This window comes from Cyprinodon variegatus, unplaced genomic scaffold (genome assembly GCF_000732505.1).
Source record: "Cyprinodon variegatus isolate N-32 unplaced genomic scaffold, C_variegatus-1.0 Scaffold302, whole genome shotgun sequence".
In the NCBI taxonomy this organism is placed as follows: domain Eukaryota; kingdom Metazoa; phylum Chordata; class Actinopteri; order Cyprinodontiformes; family Cyprinodontidae; genus Cyprinodon; species Cyprinodon variegatus.
In genome coordinates this window covers 530,702-556,189 of record NW_015150755.1, presented here as the reverse complement: position 1 = coordinate 556,189, position 25,488 = coordinate 530,702, and the positions used below count along the sequence as shown (strand labels likewise).

At 38.5% G+C, this 25,488-nt stretch overlaps 1 protein-coding gene across 13 annotated transcripts in view; it reads right to left on the bottom strand.

Annotated features, from left to right (window-relative positions):
• mpdz (multiple PDZ domain protein) overlaps positions 1-13,468 on the bottom strand; it is a 79,995-nt gene extending 66,527 nt beyond the window's left edge. For all 13 annotated transcript variants that reach the window (XM_015384083.1, XM_015384081.1, XM_015384085.1 and 10 more), the window contains exons 1-3: positions 13,368-13,468; positions 8,264-8,322; positions 3,550-3,716 (exon numbers count right to left, since the gene is read on the bottom strand). In XM_015384083.1, coding sequence (XP_015239569.1) covers positions 3,550-3,716; positions 8,264-8,279 — 183 coding nt within the window. In that variant the 5' untranslated portion in view covers positions 8,280-8,322; positions 13,368-13,468. The remainder of the gene's footprint in view (positions 1-3,549; positions 3,717-8,263; positions 8,323-13,367) is intronic.
• Positions 13,469-25,488: the final 12,020 nt, after the last annotated feature.

Sequence of the window (25,488 nt, the reverse complement as noted above, 5' to 3'; positions counted from 1 at the left end):
AGAGGGAGGCTGTATGGATTCTGTATGAATGGGTTTTAATTACTGCAGCCGCTGTAAGCTGTGTGGCAGATGAATTGCAAAAATTAAACAATAATATAAAACAACGATTTCCTGATTTTATTTGTCAAAAAAGGGTTTAACTGGATTTTAAGAGGATGGAGCTAAAGATAACCCGTGTGAATTTCTAAATCATCTGGAATGAGTTTATGATGCCTGATAAATATGTGTCCCAGATTAGTCCTCATGAACTAAAGTCCAATTAACACGATGCATCAGTACTCCAAAACAAACCCTGCAGGCTGGTATAAGTTAGTGTAGCACGCGGCTAAGTTGCTGTCCTCATGTGTGAGCTTTGTTAGCCAGGGCCTAGCTAAGAGGATTAAAGTTCCAGTTTGGTTCTTGCACATTCAAGAAATTGTTTCTGCCCCACTTCACATGGGAGCAGCGGCGGCGGTAGTGCAGGCCTCTTTCTTCCCGAGGAGCTGGGGCCCTATCACCATGGCGACACGGATCTAGCAAGGCCTAACTAACAGAAGCCAGAAGACAAACTAAATGCTTTTTGTGTCTGGCTCTCTTTTCACAACAAAACACTACATGCCCCTCGAAATTATTATCGCTTTAGGGAGCCAAACAAGCACAGTTTGGTTTGATTGGAACAGAGAGATCTAAGAAACACTCGCAGATTTACACTTTTTATTAAAATATGTCCCTTTAGCCTCGGTAAAACCCCTTAAAGCCGTCCAGCTCTAGATCTGGAAGGAATAAAGAGAGAAACTTTAACTGCCAAGGCAAAATAAAATATAAAAAAAGACTGCCTGGAGGGACTTTAAGATTGAAAATTTCTATAACTGTGGTGGGGGGTGTTCTCTCATCCCAGTGACTCCCACTGCATAGCAAGCATATTTTCTCCTACTTCTCAAATACTTAGCCTGTTCCTTTCCACTGGCTTAATAGCTCTTTGCTTCTACTGAAATCCATTCTCAGCAGGGAAAATCATCTCACAAAGAACTTAAAAAAATGATTTTTCCACTTGTACCAACTATCTGAGCTCTTATACGAATTCTACACCTGGCTTATGTAAACCCAGACAGCAGTTTGCCCACAAAAAAATACTACTGGGAATAAAACAAGGACTGGTAGCAGAGGGGGGTGATTTTTTATTATTTTTTTTTTTTACGTGAAAGCGGGTAAAGATTTAGGGAAGTGTCTGTTAGGAAAGCAGAGTTACAGGAAGACGACATAAAGCTAGATACTACCTGTTCTTATTTAGCTTGCCCTCCTTCAATTTAAAACATAGCATTTATTTAATTTAAGTTGCTTTTTATTTTAAACTGACAATATAAAATAGGTGATAAAAATGAATATATGAAATATAGGTTTCAGGCTTTTCCATCATGTTTTATGTTTATTTACTTTTGGTGTGATTACAAACCATATCCAAAATAAAAAAGGAAAAAAAAAAATTTTTTTTTTACTTCATCAAAAAGTCTATTAACTTTTAAGGAGTAATTAACAATTTCCTTTGTCTTCGAGTATAAATATAAGGTGATACAGAAGCCACCAATGTCTGCAAGCTGTTTTTCGAATGCGAAAGATAACAGAACCTGTAAATCCATTAAAGTATGGAAATATATAAAATAAATATCTTCTACACTAAACACTAACTTTGATAAAATGAATATCTAAAAACAACCATGATGTAAAAACAAGATAAGTACCTAAACTTATTTCGATCCAGCCTACACTAAAGAACTGCATCGTATATAAAAAAAAAAAGAAATGACACTTTACAAAGTTTACCACATATTTCTGTGGCTTACGATGGAACTCTGTTGGTAAGATGACCAAACGAGTGAGTGTTTCAGTAACCAACGCTACAGTAGACATTTTTCTGGCTTTAACTAAAGGACAGCATCTATTTGGCAAATCAGATATAAATCTTGGTGCAATTGCTTCATGTAGCGATGGCTGTCCCTCTGGCAATGTCTCTGAGAGATCTGTGAAACTCCTCCAGAGTTATTATAAGGTCCTGGAGCCAAACTTGTACCAGGGACCTTCTTAAGATTGCTACGTAAATAGAACTCACTTGTGGAATTATAAAAACAGCCATTTTGCAGCCATTTGCTCATTTGTTTGCAGGCAGTTTCTTCTTTAAGCTCATTTTGTCTGACAAGAACATTTTTACAGATATATCCAACTTTAAAATTTTCTTAACTCATGAATCCTTTCCATAAACCACTTAAACCACCATTTTTACTAAAGTGTCAGGGTTAAAGCTGCAATTACCATTTATATAAATCTTTAATGTGTAAAAATGATAGAAATTCAGCACATAATTGGCAAATCCTTACATGTTCAGCAGGTGATGGAGACTGAGGGATTAGGAGCTCTGAAAAAGGTTTAACTTTCCTTCAAAATTTTCACATTAAAACCGCAAGATTTTATCTATTAAATTTATTTTTGTCCAGTTTTCTTATAAAGTCATGTCCAGCCTTCAGGTGTCAAATTAACTCTAAACTAGATCATATGAGAGGTAAAAAATACTGTGGAGATGCTTAAACCCAGATTTGGTTATAAAGGAATACCCTGAGCATTGGGCATCTCACACAGAGGTGTTTATCCTAAGGCAGGGCTGCTAAAAGTCGGTCCTTGCGGGCCGCTGTTCTACAGGGTGTCAGTGTTTCTCAGCTTCAGCACAATTGATTCTGATTGTAGTTCATCAAAGGCCTGTTAATCAGCTATCAATGCAAATCACTGTGTTAAAGCAGGGAAACCTTTAAAACCTGCAGGATAGCGGCCCACGAGGAACAACTTTGGACAGGCCTGTGTGCATTTCTGCTTTTTCCCCAACCTATTAGGGAACACGGCCGACATTTTTTTCAGCAGGGACAGTGAAGCTTGTCGACATTGATAGAAAGAGGCATACAGGACACACCTGAAAGAAACTGTGTCAGATGCTTCAAAAGTTTAGAGTGGAGGGCTACACTTAAAAGATTTTCATCTCTATGGATATCTGATTATTAGAATGGCCCAGTAAAAGTTCGGACGCAAATCCAGTTGAGAATCTGTGACAAAATTGGACGATTGAAGTTTGCTGATGCTCTGGATCTCCTCTGGCCAAGCAATGCAAAAAGAAAAAGGAACAAGTCGGTAGATGTGCAGAGCAGGTTGCGGGTCCAGCCTTTCAGAGGCTTGCAGCTATAAGTGTAGCAGAAGGTGGCTTTACAAAGAACTGACCCACAGGTTTTTATTCTAATTTTTTAAAGTTCTCTATTCACTTCGAAAATTCTCCACTGCTTCATATTTTTCTGTCAGATCAAATAATGACAGATAAAAGGATTAAATGTTCTGAGTTCTGTGATGGATATCAGACATGCACACAAAAAAATTGAGTTCCAGAATGTTTTAAGACCTTAGCAGTGGGTGCTGATGTTGCACACATTAGAAAATAATAAATTATCTTATGTTGCAGTAAGGTAATGACAATAAGTAAGTGCAGAAATAGTTAAGGACGAGGTCATAGAAAGTATTACAGGGATAATATCAAACCTGATCTCTGAGATGCTGGACGGACTTTTGCAAAGCGAGGATCTGGTGGAAGAGAGGGCTTTGAAGCACTGATCTGAGCAGGCTGAGCTTTTCCTCAGTGGGGACCTCCCCCCTCTCCTTCAGTTTGGCCTGGAGACGCTCCACCGCCTGCAAGGCACGCTGTGTATCTGGAAGCCGTCACATATTTCAGTGACAGAGCCGGCCAGAGCACAAGCAAGGAAGCAGGGAGAAACAGGCGTGGGAGAGACAGTTCTTGATTAGAAAAGACTGTGAAAGCTGGGAGAGAAGCTAAGAGATGACACTACATATTGTTTTTCATTATTCTTCACAAAACAGCTTTAAAGATTTTTTTTTTTTTACTTTTACTTCTGTTTTTCTGACATTACTTTATGCATAAACCCACAAGGCTGAAAGGATGGAGCCGTAAATCTAGAAACTAGGCTTAGCTAAGGCTGATGGGTGCTTAACAGACCTAACTGTATCAAAATCACATCGCTCCAGGTTTTGCACAAAAGTTGAAACTCAATTTTTAACGCTCTGATTGTTCACAGAACAGCTCTGCTTCCATTTCTTGCTGCTAGGGTCAACGGTGGGAATGACTGGGAGCAAAGAATGGCTATCAGGACGAAGAGATAAGAGAGGCAAAGCCCTCTGCTGTTTGCTTGCCGGACCCCACATAAGCTCCACAAATCAAGCAACTCCACAGCGGCTTGTTAGCGAGGAAAGGCCAGCCAGACGCCTTCCTGAGCAAAAATAAAGCAATTTCTGTAGCTGACCAACTGTGACTAACACCTAGCAGGCCACGCACAATGGCTGGGAGCTCTTTTTGGACTAAGGAGCTTTGTTGGTGCAACAAAGATGAGGCAATGAGACTTGAGCTTCAACATATATAGTTTATAGTTACTTCTGGTTCTAAGCATGTTAGTTAGTTTGTTTTTATTATTGTCTTTGCTTAAATATGCAGTCAGTCTCCTTTTGTTTGATTTTGAGCAATAAAATACAGACTGGGCCCAAAGCATGTTCAAATTTTTTTAAAAACTGCCTGTCCTTTTTAACCTAGACCGAAATCTACAACCTGTTGCTTCAAAGGTCTTAATTATACCCTGTGCTACCAGGTTGTAGAATCAGCACCACACTTAATTTTCTGGTTTCGTTTTAGGACTCTTCGTGGCCTGGTTACAAAAACTTTACATACATTTTAAAAATATTGTCATGCAGGGCTGAAATTACCAGGAAGTAGAGGCTGAAATCTAATGCTGACCACAGATCAGGAGGTTTTATATGAATATTTTGAAAACAAGCAAGTTGTTCCTGCGTTAACATGTCAGCTAGAAATGGGGATGATGCTTCCAGCCATGTTTACACAAATACTAAGAAGATCTGGGAAGACGCAGACAGCGGGAACAACTTATCAGCCATGTGAGGTGAAATTTTGTTACGTCAGAGCTGATTCAAAAAAAAGTTTTGCAGATAAACCGTTTTTTGCAAAAGCCAATCAAGAGAAAAAATAAAACATTTTTTGCGATTTTGTCTTTACCATCTAACTTTTTTGATTCGATACTCCAAAATGCTGATGGAAATGTACGTAGTGGCTCCTTTTGTAATGTAATTTAAAGGTGATCAGCTTTTCCAAGTTTCATGATCGATATTCAACCTTTAACTTAACCTAAGCTTTTATTGTCCTTTTTTTTTTTTTTACTTTTCTCTATAGAACTTTCAGCCAGTGTAAACTCACTTTAGATTCAATCTATTGTTATCACTTATTTATTTTTATATGATTTTTTGTCATTATTGCTTCAAATGCTCCATGGCTTAAAAAATATTTCTTTTATGGTAATTTCCTAGCTGCCTAGCTGCCACATGCAGGTTCCTAATTCAAATAAAGCAGTCCAGACTAGAGCATGAAACGGGCCTTGAAAGTCAGCCTGAAACCGACCCGAGTCCGAAAGAACCAGGCCCGTGTCCGGCCCGGCCCGTTATGATTGACAGCTTCGTAGAGCCCGACCCGTTTGCAGCCCGACATTTTTCAATTGTGCGCATTAAGGGCTAATCTCCGTTTCACTTCTGTAACATCCATTTTNATGGCTTAAAAAATATTTCTTTTATGGTAATTTCCTAGCTGCCTAGCTGCCACATGCAGGTTCCTAATTTAAACAAAGCAGTTCAGACTGCTTTTGCACCTGTTATCCATTGAACATACAATCTTTGTAGAACAGGCTTCCGGTGTCATGCATATCTTAGATCTGTCTCTTCTTCCACTCCTGAATCCAATCAAAGAAATTACCTCCTAAGCAAGCAGTCTAGCTCTCCAGAGTCCTGCTAATGACCTGATTGTTTGATTTAGGTGTATTAACGCACTGACACATCTAAGGCTACCTTCACACTGCAGGCCTTGATGCTCAATTCCAATTTTTTTGTGAAATCCGATTTTCTTACGTTGCCGTTCACATTTCCAAATATATGCAACTTGCATGTGATCTCCTGTGTAAACTGCATTCATACAGCTTAAGTGTCCCGCATGCGCTGTAGAGGACGCAATGACGTCACAAGCCAGCGTGCTTTGTGTTTACGGAAGTAAACATGGATGGGAATGCTGGAGTGCATCTAACAATATATCCAAACCTTAAAACCAGGATCTTTTCAAGATGGTTAAACATAAATACTGCTCTCCGCATCATCGTCCACCATGGTTGTTGTTTTTCTTGCCGCTTCTGCGTAGCAAGAAGCAGAATAGTGACCTATGTTGGTTACTACTGCCGTTCAGGTCGGGTGAATCCAACCTGGCCGTTCAGACACAGGTCGCATTTAAAAGGATCAGATTCATATCGGATCCAGGACCACATAGCCAAGTGACCTGGGTCGGATTGGAAAAAATCAGATCTGTGTTGTTCAGAATGCCATGAAAAGATCAGATATAGAACGCATGTGGGAAAAAAAATCCGATTTGGGTCACTTTAGGCTGCGGTGTGAACGTAACCTAAAAGATACAGGCCACCTGACTTAAAAGACCAGAACTGGAAGCCCATCGTAAATCACCTGGATCCCCTGGTCTTTCAATATTAGCCCCTAATATGTGGAAATGATTTTTTTAAGATGTTACAAATATTTAAGACAGCTACGTTTGTTTCATATTTGTTATTTAAACTCTTCCAATATGCTTGTAGTGGAGAAAATTAGCCACGGGGAGTGGCGGCCTAGCCTTGCGATGGACTGGTGACCTGTCAAGGCTGTACCCCGCCTCTTGTGCGTAGACAACTGGAGATAGGCACCAGCACCCCTCGTGACCCCGCTTGGGATAAGCGTGACAGAAAATGGATGGATGGATGGAGTGGCAGCCTAGTGGTTAGGGCATTGCGCTCCTAGTTCAAGACCAACTCCCCAAGGGGAGCAGTCCAGAGATTGAATTCACAGAAAAAAGATCGGTTTTCTGTACTAATAGTGCATTCAGTAGAAGAAATGAAGGATATTCTTTTGAATTCTCAGTGGTTTAAGACTTTAACTGGACTTCAGCGGACCTGGGTTTAAATCCTGGTGCCTCAAGAAGCGCACGTAGTATATATTTTTTTCAGCTTAAACTGGCACAAGTACAGAGCAACAAAATGAACCAATCCCCTTGAGGAGCAGTGAGCTGCCATTGTGCAGCGCCCAGGGAGCAGTGTGGGGTTAAGGGACTTTGCTCAGAGACCCAGAGTTGTGGGAGTGGGGCTCTAACTCTGGATTCCAAGTTCTATGCCCTAACCACCACTACTCTTAAAACTTTCACAACTTTTTGAGTAGGTCATAATGACTTGCTATGGTGTTCCCTGAATATGGGAACCGCCAAAAGGACACTCCATCCATTCATCCATTTTCTTACACGCTTAATCCCAAGCGGGGTCCTGAGGGGAACTGGTGCCTATCTCCACCTGTCTACTGTACAGGTCGCCAGTCCATCACAGCCAAAAGGACACTCTTGTTGTCTTTTGTTAGCTTTAAATTGGATACATTTTATACAACAAAATAATTTGTTTGCATTAGACAGTTTAACAACAAAAGGCTTTTCAGTGACTAGAAATGGTGCAGTCCCTGACCAAATACACCTAATATGAATCTTTAAGGGTTTTGCACATATTCTGTAACAGGCCATATAATTTAGCTCTTGTGTTGGATACATTGACTGAGCCAGTGAAAAAAATCTGATTGTAGCATGAGCCTAAACAATAATTGCATCCTTAAATAAATACTGGTAAACAGCAGCTGTCATCATTCAAACTAGTTTATCTAAAGGAGATGAGATGTGAATTTCCAAAGCAGTCATAAAAACTGGGCCACATGTTTTTACTTCTGGCATGTTGCAGCTTTGAAGAAAAGAAGTTGGCAGCACCAATTATTATATACATGTGACGAATAAATCTTTCGATGCACAAACAAATAATTCTATTTTTTCAGCAGCATCATAAGACCATGCTGCTAGTTTCATCCACATGGCTTAAATTGCATCTGGAGCCTCTTACACTGCTTCAGGAGACTCAGCAGGAGTCAAATGTACAAAGCAGAGCCAGCACAAAACATGAAAAATAACTTATTTAGCAAAACCCCTGAGCAAAAGTTGCACATTCGAAAAATGAAGACTCAGATCTGGACTTATGATTTTGCTGTTCTAGTAATACCTTAAATATTCAACTGATGTGGGTTAAACTTGAGACAAACAAATAATAAAAAAATAAAAACTTACCGATTGTTTCTATCATTTTTAAACAACCAGGTGATCATAAAGTCTTCTTTTTCCAAGGCCTGAAAAGAACCAACACATGAAGGTTAGATATCTGGAGAGAGTTTAACTCATTTTTGTTTGTTAACTTTGTATTAAAGTTGTAACCATCCTTGACTCAAAGCATACCTCTTAAACTAAAGGTACCTGGGGTAGTTTTTTTTAATTTTTTTTTTATTTATTCCCTTGCTTTCAGGATCACAACCTTTTTTATTTCTTATTTCACTTTTTCACTACTGGCCTCTATTAGAAAGTAGGCTGACAGGAAATTGGTTAGAGAAATAGGAGGTAGACGTAGAGAAAATGCCAATGGGTCGGTACTCGAATCTGTCACAAGCCTCACTGCTGCAGAGCATCAAGAAACTCTAAAAAAAAACATCACCAAGAGCTTTTACATTGAAGATTCAATTATTCCACATCTTAACAACAACTCATCTGCTGCATCTTATTATTTGTTTTGCTTGACTAATCCTTCTGTAGGTGAATTAAAGCGGATTATTTGTCTTTCTTCAGCCTCACTTTGATAAAGGTTTTAAAATGTGGAAAAAAATCCATTTGATCCTATCCGACCTTGGTTGTGTTCACATTTCAAAAACAGAACATTCTAATGATTATCAGTCATAACAAAGTTTTATCAGTTATTTCGAAATAAGGATAACGCCCGTCTCACATGATGACGTCAGCCTCCCGTTCCTGCTGTTCTCCTACAGATTCTGGGAGGATTACTACAGCTTGACATTTCTTAAGGCACAAAGTCAGACGCTGTTTTATTTGAGGAATGTGTTTTCTAATAGGATGTCTAATGAAGATAACGAACAGCCCTTCCTCCTTCTGCCATGACTCATCACATTAGATATAGCAGTTTGGCATAGCAGAAAGTACAGTATGTAAATCACACAAAATTGAGCTAGCATTGATAAGGTCAGTGGAAAAAGTATTTAATAAATAAAATGCTGGAACAAATTTGTTTCCTGCATCATAATGATCATAAATATTCATCTGTTCTGAATGCAAAGTAAAACCCCAGGTTGCACTTTGCATATAAACTCAGGAACAAAGACCGTTTGTTATCTTAAAGAATTTAAAGCACAGAAGAGTTTTCTAGGTCACAGACTGCACTGTTTTTTAATTCCACATGTAAAATGTACCTGAGGAAACTGAGCTCATTGAATTTGAATGGGACTGACTCTATTCACCGCCTTGCAGCATTATCATTACTGCTATTTATTTATTGTATTACATTTTGTTACATTACTGCCACAACCTTCAACGTCTTTCATTATTTTTTCTGATTTGACTAATTACTGCTGTGAGAGAGTTTTGCTGTAAAAAAATAAATAATAATAAGGATTTCAACTTATTCTAAAATGAAAGTCTGAAAAGTGTGGCATGCATTTTAATCATTGCTCATTTACTCAATCTTTTGTAAACTTTTGTAGACATGTAGCCTTTAGGGCTAATGTCCTGCTACTTTTAGGTGTGTCCTTTGCCCAATACATCTAATCCCTATTATATCCCTATTCCCCTCACTTCTGACCATCTTCCCTGCCACTGTTGAAGAAATGCATCCCCACAGCATGATGCTGCCATCGAGGTGTTTCACTGCTGGGAGGCTATGGTGGGGACATATAATATTCTGGAGTAAAGATCTACATTTAGGTCAGCAAGTTACATTTTGGTTTCATCTGACTAGAGCAACTGTTTTCACATGGTTTTTTGTATACTTGTCATCGTCTAAGGAAAACTGCAAACCGTAGTATTGTAATCAAGACCATCTAAGTGGACATGATATAAAGACCAAGACTTTGACCAAGACAGTATAATGGGAGAATACTGAAGCTGTTTCTACAGACATTTTTAGAAAGAAAAATGAATTTCTAAATCAGTTAAAGAGAAAAGCAGTAATGGACTTTATTGGAGCAAGGGGTTTGTATTCGGATGTTTAAATTAGAAAATAATGTAGCCTGAGAAAAATATACCAAGAATCAGTTCCCACGGGCTGCACAGTGTGTACTGCTGCTGCCTTAAGGCAAGAAGATTCCGGGTTTGATTCCTGATAGGGCGTCTTTCTGCATGGAGTTTGCATGTTGTCCCTGTGCATGTGTGGGTTCTCTCCGGGTACTCAGGCTTCTTCCCACAGTCCAAAAACATGACTGTTAGGATAATTGGCTTCTCTGTGTACATGGTGTGTCTTTGTGTGTCTGTGTTGCCCTGCAATGGACTGGTGACCTGTCCACAGTGTAACCTGCCTCTCGCCCATTGACAGCTGGACATAGGCACCAGCACCCCACCCTAGCAGGGATAAGCATGATGGAAAATTGATGGATGGATGGATTTGGTTCCCCGACCAGACAGGGACTAAAAATTATGTTTGGCCTCTAGAACCTTAACATCATCAAATGCAAAATCTTATTAACTCTCTTCTTCCATAGGGGTCACATTTCTTTAGTGCATAACTAACAATTGTCGCATTGACACATTCCCCCATTTCAGCTATGAATCTCTTTGAGTTCTACTGTCAGCCTCCTGGCTGTTTCACTAATATCCATAAACACGCCCTTCAACAGAGCGGGCAACCAGGTCCCAGACTAGTTGTATGGAGGGAGGAACTAGCCACTTCCATTTATAACCAAGAACATGTTTGCAAAGAAATACTGCTTTACACTCAGTTAAATAAAATATTTCCCCATTCTTACTTTCCTCTAATTATTCACTGCAGCAGATAATTGCAATGCTTCTAAATGGTTATGCCGCTGACATAGCATCAATAAAGTTAGTATACATGAGGCTTGCTGCAATGCAGGTAGAGAAGGGAAAATACAAAATATCCCCTCTATCCTGGATCAGGCAGCGGCTTCATCACTTTAACATAGAACCGATACAGCAGCTCTCACCTGAGGAAAACGCCTCAAGCCACAGGAACCACTGATCTCTATGTATCCTCTGGATTGCTGATAGGCCGTTGGTAACACAAGGTGCTGTGAAGTCACCAGCTACCATATTGGTGCTCCCTAATTAGACTGGTTGGAAAGTAAACAGTACATGCGCTAAAGCATCAAGCAACGATGATGTTAGATTTCAGGGGAGGTTTAATACTTTTAAAATAAAGATAAAGTAATCACTTTGACGCACACTTGCTGTTTCATGGCATCTTTACATTACTGTGACTCATGTTTAAAAAAAATAGGCAACTTCAACAATGCATATTTGGTTTGAAGTCTTTAAATGTAATATAGCATATTATACAAATCTTTTACAACAAAATTAGTGTGCAAATGTAGCATAATAATACAGTAATAACATATTACGAATGTTACACACACACACAATTTAATAAATGGGAAAAATTGAGGACGTACATGTAATATAAATGTATTGATTGCTTTGTTATGGTTATTACATTACAGGCATTTTTATGGCGCAACTTCATGAGAGTAGGGAGTACCAAGATGGCGGCAGGTGACTTCAATCCAGTGAATAAATAGATATAAGTGGCAGGAACAGCTTAACTTTGGATCGCTCTCACCTGCAGAAAGTCCGCTCTCTGTGCAGGTCACAGTGAGTGCTTTGATGGAACAAGAAACTCAGCAGTTTCCCATCAATATTTTGTTGTCTATCTCTGCTGGATGATGTTATAATCAAGACCAGAGCAACAGATATTGTTAAGAGGTTGAGATGTTTTTAATATGACTGACGTGATTACCAGGGGGTGTCCACGGCTGGACCAATAGGATCAGGCAGGTGCTGCAGCAGAGGTGGATAAACAGACAAGCCTCCTGTACCCTCTTAAAGGCTTAAGAAATATTTTTGACATATTTTTCTCCACTGTAAACCTGTCACACAAGTAAAAATCTATTAAATGGATAACTTTATTTATTAGTTCATAGTGTACATTTTTAGGCATGATTCAAAGACTGATCATATGTTTATATGAATCAATGGGTGGGGACTATCTGCTAATATTTAGTCCCCAGGCTCAGCCAAGGCAGTCAGCTGGCCTATAACTAAATAATATTTTAACTGAAGGTAAACAGCCTCAGAAGGAAAACTTATTTGTACAAAAGAATGTTTGCAGTAGTATGGTCAAGAAATGCAGGTATGCTGAGGTATGGCAGTCAACTTCTCTGCACTCAGTGTCGAAACAGACTTAAGAAAAGGGCTTTGTTAAGGCAAGGCATGACTCAGAGACACATTACAAGTTTAAGGCGCTTGGTCTCTGCTGACTCAAAGCAGGAGATGTGTACAATAGAACAATAGGTTGTTAAGGTTCACTACAGCATTTTTCTTCCTTACAATTGCTGTTTTACCTCTATATATTTTTCTATGGCCCCTGACCCCATAACCATGTGTTTACAAGCAATTATGAAACAAAAACAGATATTTTCAGGAGCATCTGAAAGGATGTTGACATTTACTGCAAGCAGAGCTACTGTGTTTCTCCAATAAAGCTGGGAAATGTCTTTACCCTTGAGGTGTTTTGTAATGATTCACCCAAGGTCTGACAAAGCTTTTAACTTTGTAAACACTTCAGCCTTAACCACAAACACCTTTTTTTTTCTTTTTTTTTTTCCTGCTCTTGTTGTTTTGGGCGATGATTGCCTTTAAATCCAACAGGAAGGATCTAATGGGAGACGCGTCGATTAAAAAGTAACGGTATGAGGGATTTGTTTTGGTTCTGCTGTGGTAAACTCAATCCAAGTATTTTGAATACAGACTCTGCTGGGTCAATCCGCTTTGCTTCAACTCCTCCTCCTTCTTTACCATCTCTCTCCATGGAGTGAAAAGCAACAAGCGTCCGAGCAGGAGTTGGATACTACATGGTTATGTAGACAGAACAGCGACTGTAGTTAAATACGCATCAATTAAACGCGTTACTTTGGAAAAGTAAGCTTTACATCCGGTTTTCTAACACAGATCCCTCACCCACAGCAGCAGCAGGAGCAACAGGCGCCTTATTATTTCCCTATAATTAGCGATCAAGGCAGCGAACAAAGACGCAACGCGCTTTATGCGTAAAGTGGGTTATTCTCCATTAGAGGATGTTTTCTAGGGCTAAATAGTGACTTACATGAGTGTGGAGCGGTTTGTCCCCGATAGCGCCAGTCTCCCTCCCTTGGTAGTTTACTCTGTTGTCCTGCGGCTAACGGCGCACTGACCGGGGCTTAAAGATGGGGCGTAGAGTAACTCGATCCTCTCTGTGGACATTTTCAGCACAGGGCTGAAAAGCGCCCCTTGCTGGCTGCCCTCACATCCATAGGGGCCAAACATACCAACCAGGCCTGGGGCCCGTATAATATCAACTCCAAATACTCATAGTGTTACTGTAATACATATTATAAATATATTACATTATTAATAAATATATAATAGTCTATATTTAATATATTTTTTCACTATTTTTGAAGGCTGCACTTTTAAAAGATGTCCAGAGAGCTGTTCCAAACGAAATTTCTTTTTGTTTTACGCTTCAGTCAACAAAATGACAGATAAAATCTGTCTAAGTCTATATATTTGAGCAATTAAATAGATATATCTTCTTGTTATTAATTTCGTCATAACTTTTTTTTCTTCTATAAAATCTTCAGCTTTTTTCTCAGTCTGTGCAACAAGGGCCCCTTTTTTGTAAGACAAGTTCTATCTGAAAAACTCACATGAAGAGAAAAGACAATTTGGAGAAATTTATTGATACAATTACTTTAGTCTTTGGTGCTCAGACCTCGGCAGGAAACATGGCGCTTAATTTTGATTGATATGCATGAACAGGAGCAAAGAATAATCAGAATCAGAATCAGGTTTATTGCCATTGTTAGTGAAGGAGTTCACAAACTAGGAATTTTTTATGGCACAATCGTGCAACATGAAACATATAATATATAATAGGTAAATAAAATTATAAAAATATCTAAAAACACTGTGGGTATAAGGCATGCAAAAAAAAGACTAATATATACACTTAGGTTAAAAATATGGATAAAAAAAATATAAAAAGTAAAAAGTAAAATAGCATCTTACAAGGTAGTGCAAATAGAGCAGTGTGCAAATAGGAAAGTGAATAGGGTTGTTTACCACCCAGGCCTGAAACTGGTGGTGGAGTGGAGATAGATGAAGTGGGTCAAACTTAAATAAGGACAAGATGTGTTCAAAAATTGAAAAAAAACAAAAAAAAAAACAACAACTTTCATTTAATAGTCAAAAATAGTTAACAAAGGCTCAAAAGCAATACAAAAAAGCCTAAATAATAAATAACATGGATTTGGGCCCAACTCAACTGAGGTCAACTGAAGAGGAACAAACAAACAAACAAAAACAAAAAAATGACCTCCTGATAAAGAACATAGGCTGCTTAAATAGGGGTGGAACAACCTAAGCTTTCCACATGAGGGAGGCCCAATATAACAGAGAAGCAATGAACATACATAAAACAACTCTAACTTAGCACAATTAATTGATCAAAGTAACAAAATAACTAAAGTAAACTTAAACAGAATTCCCCCCTTAGTTCTTGGGAAAGTGGTTTGTTCCTGGATGCTTCCACCTCCAGCTGATCTGCATTTGCAGAACTATGAAATTAAATAAGCTTTGTGGTGGAGGTAGAAGGATCCACCACAGTCAGTCTGTAGGATGCTGGTTAGTGAGACGGTATGCTGAGCTTTATGTGGAGATCCAGTGGATTGCGTGAGCTGATAGTACAGCTTCACTCAGGGACCTGGAAGATGGAAGTCCAGTTGGATAACACAGGTTGAGAGAACCTGTCCATGATAAGCAAGTATGGAGTGACAGTGGAGAGGAAAAACTCCCAACATTGATTTCTTCCCAACGAGGAATACTGTAAGTCATTGGGAAGAAACCTCTGGGAGAACCAGGCTCAACATGGCGATCATCTGCCAGACCGGTTGAGACGAGACATGAAGCTTTAGCTACAATGTTGGAGGAGGGGCAGGAGGTGGGTTGAAATGATGTCATCTGAATGAAGTCATATAGCCACCGCCTGCGCAAAGGAGCACACAAGTGGATCTGAGGCCTTTTAAGATGAATTTTTGATGCCGATTGGCTTTCGTGGAGATGTGGTTCAAAGTATCATATCATCATATCATACCATTTGGGGGAAAAAGTTTTCATGTCTACAGTGGTATAGTTTGTAACACGGTTGCCTAGCAGCAAGCCTAGTGCTGTCCTAGTGGTTTCAATCCTCAACCTAGGGTCATTCTGTATGAAGTTTGCTTGTCCTCTCTGTGCATGTGCTGGTTGTCTCTGGTTGTCTCTGGGTACTTCGGCTTCCTCCCAAATTCCAAAAGAGTAACTGCTAGGTTGAATGATTACTTTAAATTTCAGCTAAATGTGAGGGCCTTTGTGCCTGGATTAATGAATGCTATCAACAAGTCATCTTAAATAATTACATTTAAAATGTGCAATTAGAACATGCTGTTCAAATAGAATCTGAAATGGCCTTATTTAATGTAATTACATTACTATTGTTAATTTTGAAATGGATGGCTTTCTTTTACAGTGACTCTTTAGGTCTTCCATAGGTTGTTAGTATACTAATGGTGGTCATCCCCATTCCTCTTGTCTGTTAGCACAGATAGGCCGATGTTAGCTTTGTATAGGGATGAGGGTGGTCTCACAGTATTCGCTCCTGTGGGCTTTATATTGTTGGATGAATTGTGAAATGTACTGGGGGGTACGGTATAAGAATCTGTAGAGGAAATAGTAAGAATATTATAGTAGGAAATTCCCATCACACAGCAAGGGAAAATGTTAATTGGTTCAGAGAGTAAAACCATTTTAACAAACTACCAATCCCCTGAATTGCATCCAAGTGAAAATCTATTAAATGAACAGAAGATCAGGATGAAGAGGAAGGATCGACAGACATAACTAAACGATAGAACAATTTTAGTAATTATTTAACTTCATGGACATATACTGAAAGCTATATGTTTCTTTTACTTTGGTAAATTTTTAAACTATAGGCACACATTATATTTGAAGGTAGCTCATTGCATACATTTAATTGTGCTTGCCAAATCTTGTCATTTGGGGTGTTTATAAAAGAGGAAGTACTTCAAATAAATGCTTCACAGTTGACCTTATCAATCTAGTCTGTTAAAAAACACAAAAAAGGAACTAGTAACTTTTAAAATTGTTGCTGAAGCCAGTGAGAAAGAATGATCTCAGTTCCCTACTGTATATAAAGCAATGTTCAAGTAAGTAGCACTGTGTTAGCAGTACTTGATAATGATCTGTCCCAGAGCAGCTTTCTTCTTTACCTCAATTATTTTTTTCTTTTTTGATTCTCAGCACTCGTTGGGCTATTTTGCTTTGCTTCGACGCTAGCAGTCAATGTTTGGACAAACCTTCTTATTCAATGAATTCTCTTTAATTGATTACTACCTCTGGGAACTACTTTAAGACTTTTGGAAAAAATCATTTAAGCTGACTACCTAATGAAGCTTATTGATTGAATGACAAGAGAGTTTAAAGCAGTTTTCAAAGAAAAGCAGGCTTCTTTTTGAGACTGTAAAATATGCTTTGTATTTCACTATGTGCTTTCTATATCATTCTTTTGCTTCATGGTTTTGATGTCTTTACTACGTATTTAGATAGAAACTAATAAAACCATTTAATGACCACTGAATGACAAAGTTATGTCCAAACCTTTGACTAGTAGAGTAAGTTAGACTGTAGTTAAGTCTTGTCTATCCCTGTGAGTTTTGCCATATTTTGAGCAAAAAATATATATGAAATGCAGGCATTGCAGTGTTGCACACATGGATATTGGATTTATGGCTCTAATTCAATTTGTTCTACATTTGAAATGTTTATATGTGGCAAAACAAACATGTGAAAAATATATTGGACGAATTAACCGCAGCCCAATGTTATATTGTTGGTAGGTTTGTCAAGTCCTCTGATGGTAGATTAGTTGGTATTTGGAACCCTTAGACATCACCAATTAGGATTCCTCTTGTATGCTGCAATATTAGGCCTTGCTCAGATCTTTTTTCTATCTTTTTCAAGTACTACTAATTATTGTAAACACAACAATGAACGCATTTGTTTTAATAATCCATATTTGCATATTTGCAAGTAAATTTGATTTGATATAACTTGTAACAGTTGGCAGCGGTAGCACGGTTTTCAACACATTGCTGATTGCTAAACTGGCAAAGTGGGTTATTACTGACAATTTATTGCCACCATCTTCATTTCCCATCTCTGTAACATTACACTCAGAAGAAATTACCACCTGCTTCACTTGAGACAGCCATTAACCGACCCATGACTCTGCAATATCTGACCTCAGTACATCCTACAGCTGAAATTAGGACCTTAAAGCTAATATTCCACTACATGTATAACTCTTTCTTTCATTATGTTGTAGTCAAGGTCTTTTTAAAGCACTGTGAGTCACAGCATGCAAGGTGAGGGTCTTTATTTTTAGAAAATGTTAAATGATTTTATGAAACATCTACATAAATGGCTTTCACATTCTAAAATCAAATATCAAATCTGTTTCAAAGGAACATTTACTCTTTTGTGACCTTAAATTTGAAAAAAAAAAGTTGCGATTATCATACTGGGTTTCATATTATGTTTGCACATGATAAATCTTGCACATGACCACAGGGTGATGTACTCATCACTAATTTCTGCTTTAACTAAATTAGAGAAAGAGTCTCTCTTGCATCTTCAAAAGTACGACGCAGTAAAAAGTATTTGCCGACTCATATGATTAGCTTTGCATTTCACCTTTTGAGCTTAGTTTCGCTTCTCTGTACAACTTCGCTTCAGTTCTTTGGGACTTGCAAACTTACTTATTCACAACTATCTTAAGCTTCCATCGGAGTGCTTCGTTTGCATTTATTGAAAAAGTATATTTTTCTTTTTCTTTCTAGCTTCCTGTTGAAGATCTGCTGCTGATGCTGTAGGGCATTATCGTGTTTATCACCCAGGTTGAATCTAGCTTTTGCCGTACATGGGAAGTCTGAAATTTGACTGGGGAATACAGAAGTATACATAGGAGTTTCTTATTTACTAAAATTCAGTGGCTCCAAAAAATCAAAACACTGATCCGCCATCACCATGCTCAAAAGTTGGAATATGGTTTGGCTTACAGAAGCAACTGATTGTGGCTACTATGGCCAGATATCTTTATGTTTTTGTCATCTGTGCCAAGTAAAACACTTTGAAAGTATTTGTTTTTATTCAGTATTGATAATGTTGCTTCAAATCCTTCCCAGACAGATGAACAGCAACAAGCTTTTTTCTAAAATAGCAATGATTGCAGGAATTACATCTACCTAACAAGGTTCTAGGCTGGTGGTTTTTGATGGGCTACAATTCTATCTATCACTGACATGTCTTAGGGGGCAACACAAGCACTTGTTACACCCAGAACATTGTTTTTTTTGCTATGAAATTTTATTTCCAGTCGCAGAGTCATCCTATTTTTTTAAGAGCCTAAAATGCAAAGACTTCTCTGGATAATACCACATTAATCAAGGAATCCTTAGAAGTGAATCATGAAGGATTTCTTTTTAATATTTGCTACAGTGTATAAACCAACTTGTCAGTCGACCTCATTCATGGCAAACACAAAAAAGTCTCTGAATGAAAACACAGCAGTTCAATCAGTCACAGACTGTTGCCGCTATGACAGACCAATACTGTGGTGATGATGTGTGTCACAGGATAAGGCAGAAAAAGAAAACTCTTTAGTGTCTTAAGTACACAAAGTGACATACTTTTTATTTTACTATAGCTATCCCTGACTCTGTCATGTTGAACTACAACTAACATATTCAGTGGCTTAGAAGAAAACAATCCAGTACTCTTATTTAATACAGTTTAATGCTGTTTATAAAGTAAATCAACACAGTCAGTCGGACAGATTTTAAGTCAGTTGCAAACATCCCAAACCAGTCAGTTATAGTGAATGGCTTGTACCTGTATACCGTGCTTTATTAAGTCTATGGATCAGGTACTTATTTACACCACATTCAGTTATTCCACCATTCACACACATGCACATTCTGATGGTGGCATGCTACACTGTAGCCCAAGTTGCCCAAAGGCAAACTGACAGAAACGAGGTTACGGCACATCAGAGCCATGGGGCCTCTGACCACCAACTGCAGGCAACACAGGTGCAGTAGTGTGTTGAAACAAAGACAAAACAACAGAGATGGGCAGAGTGAGGCTTGAACTAGCAATCCATCACTTATCTTCAGAGACACCATCACCTACTATCTAGTTACCAAGTTGAATTACTTAAGACAGCAGGAACTCTCATCTGATCTAAAGAGCTCCCTGCAGGTGTATTTTATATATTAAGTGGAAAATGTTAGGTTCCTTCATTTCTTATTGACGAGTGACAGTGTAATGGAGTAGATGACAGATCCCTATTGATGTAACTAATCGTCAAGAGTGTTGTGATGAATAAAGAGTTGAGCCAAAACAATTAGAAAGGCTCTTTATTTTATCTTCCTTATATTATTTGGTGTATCTCAGCCTTAGAGGTAAGGATTATGATTGAAACTATTATGGGAGGAGCCTTAGGTAGAGCCATTGCTTTTTTTTTTCATGAAAAGGAGCCATTTTAGGAAATGAGGACATTTGATTTTTCCTGGACCCCTACACTTTACAATGGAAAGAGATCCTATGTCAGACCCATGGCATGAAGGGTTGATGAGAGAGGCTGGGCATCCCCTATTGGATCATCAGTAAATATTGGAACGACTGATTGACACATAGACACATGTATGGATGGATGAGAAAAAAATTGTAAGGCATAATACAAGTACTTATAATATTTATTTAAATTTCAGTTTGACTTTATTTAATTATGACTGGATCAATAATTTCTGGATAATGCTTGGACAATGCTTGTCTCCAAGAGCCCGTCTGTGCTCATTTGCCAGCAGCTTAGTGAAATATTGCGTGCTGGAGAAAGAGCTATTTGTTTCTTTTTCAAAGCATGACCATCTAGAAGATAGGTGGATGTGATGCAATTGCTTTTAATGATGACAAAATGTAGTGAGGCAAGAATAGCTTAGTGTACAAAATAAAAGTCTGTTAGTGACCAGCTTTTAAGGCAGGAATAAATCCAAGTGGGGTCTTTGTGCTTCACACTTTTCAAACCTTAAATTTTTCTTTAATTGTTTAACTTAAACAATCCAGAATACTCTTCTGTCTTTTGAATATTGAATAATAATTTGAGTTGCTTTGCATCATCTGTATCTACTTTTAACTTCTCAAGTAAAATTTTAACATTTATTTCTGTCAGCATTTTTCACACCCTCCCTACAGTGGGGGTGTTGCAGAATATTGTCAAAGCAAGACATAATGATGAATTATGTAGTGTTTTGTGGATATGCTGGTAATTACTGGGAAAGTAACTGTCATGTGACTTGTGTGACATTGAAAAAAAAAAAAACACAACTTGTCATGTTTGTGAAAAGTTGTTAAGCCTGCTCGCAGATTTTTTTATGTAGTGATACATCTGGCTGCTTTAACATTTCTACCAATTTCATTGTTGAAAATAATAAACACAACATCCTGTCCTGTAGAATTTAAGGTTTGACCAAGGTTGGTCTTGGGCCTCCTTTTTTTGTTGATTTGACCTTAGTCTTTACAAAATGAACCTTCTAAAACATCCATGGATACTTTTTTTGCAAATGCCCATGAGACATTTATAAACAATGCATTGTACTATTGAAAGACTAACAAGACTCAAGCACAATCAATTATCCCCTTTTTTAAGTGGGCATTAGCTGCTGTGATACATATTTACACTTTGGTTTATGCAAGATCACCCACAAGTGAGAAGGTAAGGCCTAGTCCCTCCTGACCAAACCCAACCTGTCTAGTTAAAGTTCCAGTAGTGTTTTGCTAAGGTCAGATATTTACTTTTGTGAAGTAGAAACATGCCTTCCACTCATAATCACTGGTATGTAGATCAGGCCTTCTACTTGTTACAGAGGAAATAACTTATAATCCACTGAAGCCCTGAGATAGTGAAAATACAGAAGATACCACACATTACTGCAGGTTTCCAAATAGGACACAGATAGGTAGAGTACCCAAACATTGTATTCAAGAGTAAGACTACTTAATATTTTTTACATAAGATTAAAACATAGCCATCTAAGGAATTACTGAAGAGTAAAAAGTATTTAGTAAAAAGGTTATTCAAGAACAATCACATTACAACATCTGATTAATATTTGAATTTATGTCATAAGTAGTGGTGGGCCGTTATCGGCGTTAACTTGCTGCATTAACACCAGACTCGGACACAGATGATAAACAAAATATCGCCATTAATCTATTCTTAAAGTTCGGTTGGGAGCTGGATCTATACTAATGATGACTTTTGCCTTGAAATTGCAGCGTGTTTGCCAGCGGGTAAGTGACTCACGCTGAAATCAAGATCCAATCACAAAGCTCTTTATTTATGAAATACAAAAAAACAGGAAATGCTTGTTCAATGTAAACACTTACAACTGCAACCTCCAGAACATGATGTTAGCTTAGCATAAACAGACTACCAACATAAACAACCCTCTTTAACACAAAACTAGGATAAAATGGTGATGTTTTCCCCATCTTGATATTACCCACCAGCCCTTGCAGCTACGCAAGCCTCACAGGATTTACAATGACTGCCTGACTGTAAGCAGTTCCTCATGGCCTATTGTTTAGGCCTACAGTTCAGAATTCATGTTTATCTGAATAAACACTTATTAAACACAATACATCTTATTAAATATTATTTAATTTTCATCACCAGTTATCATAGTAGCTTTCTCAAGCAGTTTGTGATGCATTTTGGAAACAGGAAATGAGCCTCTGGTCTAACCCACCACCTGTCCTGAGAAACCTGTTCAAAGACTAACTTTTACTTATTATTTAGGCAGCGCCCACAAATCATACTTATCTTATTATATTCTTATCCTTATCTTATATCTTATTTGTACTTACAATCTTATTTTTCTCTTCTGTAAACCGTTGCACTGCAAGAAAAAAATCCCGCAAGAGATTAATAAAGTAATTCTGATTCTGATTCATAAAGCCATTCTGCAGAATTTAAATGAGATATTTTAATCTAGACTAATCTAAATTAATTCCAAGATTACCACTTGTAATAAGACATACCAAAATTTCCAAATTCTGGTATTAAGTCCATGATGAATATTATAAGTGTCATGGTTTTGTTCAGGTTTCTCAACCGCATACAGAAATTAACTCCCAGAAAACACGAAAAATCAGGTTTAACCAATTTATTAACCAACAGCTTGAAGGGCAGATAGGTACATTTAAAAAGCATTGGCTCTCAAGTTCTGGTCCTCTGAAAAACAGGGCATAGGGTGAAAACAGAATGTGACCGGGGAATATATGCAGGAGGATTACTTTTTATAGGACTCTTAAAATCTCAGGAACGGTTACCTGAAAAAGTATGAACAAAATGATTTTGATGCATATAGGTGCAAGGAGCACAGAAGAGATTCAGAGTAACCAATAAGAATAAAACTTGCAGATAATAGTTGGCGTCCTGCTCCTCTTAAACACCAAGGTAATGAGGGTGATGGTTTGCAGGTGCAGGGGCTACACACCTGCAGCTAATGACCCAATCTCTGCAGCAGCTCCAGGAGAAGCCTGCAGTTGGAAAAACCAAAGGAAAAAAAAACACCCACAGCTAGACCCTGACATTAAGCACGCACATACAGTAGCAGCATTTCAAAATGGCCCCTCCCAGTCAAATGCCAGCCAAATGGCAGCCCACTTCCCTTCAACTCCCACCAACATCTCCTTCAACTTCCAGCCACTGGAGGGATGCTTGCATATTTTTTTTACTGAATTACAGGGTCTGACTAGGATATGACGCTTCTCTTTAGAACTTAATATCCACAAATCAATACTTTAGTACAAATATAGATGGTTAAAAAGGAATTGTAGGGGACCAGCCTAGGATTAGCATTGAATGTTAGAACAGTGTAAAGTACTCTCAGTGACAATTGATACTCAATGTATATTAATTCAACTTCCAGGTTTCACAGTAGGTAAAGACAAATTAGACACACATAGTTTTGGTATGATAAAAGTCCAGCTTTAAAGATGATTGTTTATTATAAAAGGTTTGAATTTGTTTTTTATTTAATTTTATAATCTGTAATATCAAATCCATACATGAAGAATTACCTATATTTACAGCTTAGAGGAGCGTGTTTTTATTCTTTAGTTTCTGTTTCTGTACCAGATATAAAACGAACAAACATTTTTGTCTAGAATTAGTCACGCTTGAAGTGTAGGGCAGAGAAACAGTCAAAGGAATATTAGGTTTGAGTCAGCAAGCAAAATAGTTCAACCCCATCAAACCAAAAATAACTCATAAAAAAAGGATGCACAAGTTAAACATGCATCATATTTTGTAGAAGTCTTTTGAATTTGTTGGAAATATCTTTTTCTTTTTAGTGTCATTCTTTAAGAATTTTGAAAAGCAATGCAGACATACTTAAGGATGAGCAAAAGTTTTTTTTTAAATAAACTTTTATAAGTGTGCACATTTTTGCATGATTTTGAAAAATGTGGGGGGGCTTGTAGAGAGCTGTGTGAAACGTAAATTTATTTTGGAGGTTCTGTTTTAGCACAGAGTGGCACGTTTCCCTCTATGTCATGTCTGCATATGTGTGCACTGCTATTTTAGCGCCAGCAGTAAGTGTTTTACTTCTGTGATCATTAAAAGAGTATATATTTTGGTGTGCTTTGGTGTCGCAGTGGTTAGTGGGGATGACCATGTATGGATGTCAGAGCTCAGAACAAAAGGATCCAGTAATTCTAGGTGGAAAAAACGGATTTTAACGGAACCAGGATGGATGGCATCTAAGACTGAAACCTCTCTGGGTGGAGACAGCAGGTTAGTGACCAACTTTTTTACGGAAGTGGATGATCACAAACGAGTGAGTCACTAACCTGGTCTTAAAGTTCAGAGGTAGAGAATTGTTGGCTGGTTTCCAACGCGATGTAGCAGTTGCTGCACAGAGACAGAGGACAGGCAGGAGATCAGAACCAAGCAGACGGATGTAGGCAGGATAACTTAGAGGGCCGATGTTGGAGACATGGTCGGTTTTCAGAACCAGGAGGTAAGAAATCTGGTGAGGCAGTGAAGGAGAATTCAATACGTAGTCGGGTAACAGTTCCAGGTTCTGTACACAATAGGGGTGACAGGCATGGCAGACAGACTCAGTGGTCAGAAAACGGTTCTGATTGGTACACAAGCAGGCAGAGATCAGGCAGGATTCATAAGAAAGATCAGGCAAACAGATCAGAATGGAAGAGGCAGGTGTGGAGGCCGAAAGGCAGAACGGATCAGTATCAGGTAGTCAGAACACAAGTAAACCAGAGTAAAGGCTGATTTATACTTGAAACTAGGTAATCTGCATAGGTGTCACAGTAAACGCAAAGATGTCCCCGCCCCCTCCATAGACACTCTGTTGCACCTTTCCCAAATTGTAGGTGAACGTAGACAGTGCCGCAGACAGGAGGCTGGCTTGGTTTGTTTTTTTGACAGCAATTGCGGAAAAAAACTCGTGAAAATGGACCAGCTAGAAGAGCGAGGTCCGCGAGAACGCTGAGACCATTTTTCCACATGTCCCTCCGTTATCATGTCCCTCCGTTATCGCACCAACTTGCCCCCACTTGCCCCCCCACCACCTTGGCCGTATCTAGACCCACAACGTATAGCGCAGACCACGCTCACAATTGAGCATAAATACAAAATATCTGCATCAAGCTCACTGCGACACACTGCTGCGGGGAGTATAACCAGCCCTTAAGTGTCACCACACAGATCGAAATCATCTGGCATTGATGACTGGTCTGAAGTCTGGTGAAATGGAGGCTAATGCAGGTGAATCAAATAAACGGGTAATGAGAACTGGGTGGAGCGAAGCAGTTGTGTGAAATAAGAAATCAGACCAGGCAACAATGCCAAGATCAAGACAATGGAGGCCTTAGTCCACAACATGGCTGACCAGGATTCGAATCTGACCTGTAGCCGGTTGCCACATACACTATATTGCCAAAAGTATTTGCTCACCCATCCAAATTATTGGAATCAGGTGTTCCAATCACTTCCATGGCCACAGGTGTATAAATTCAAGCACCTAGGCATGCAGACTGTTTTT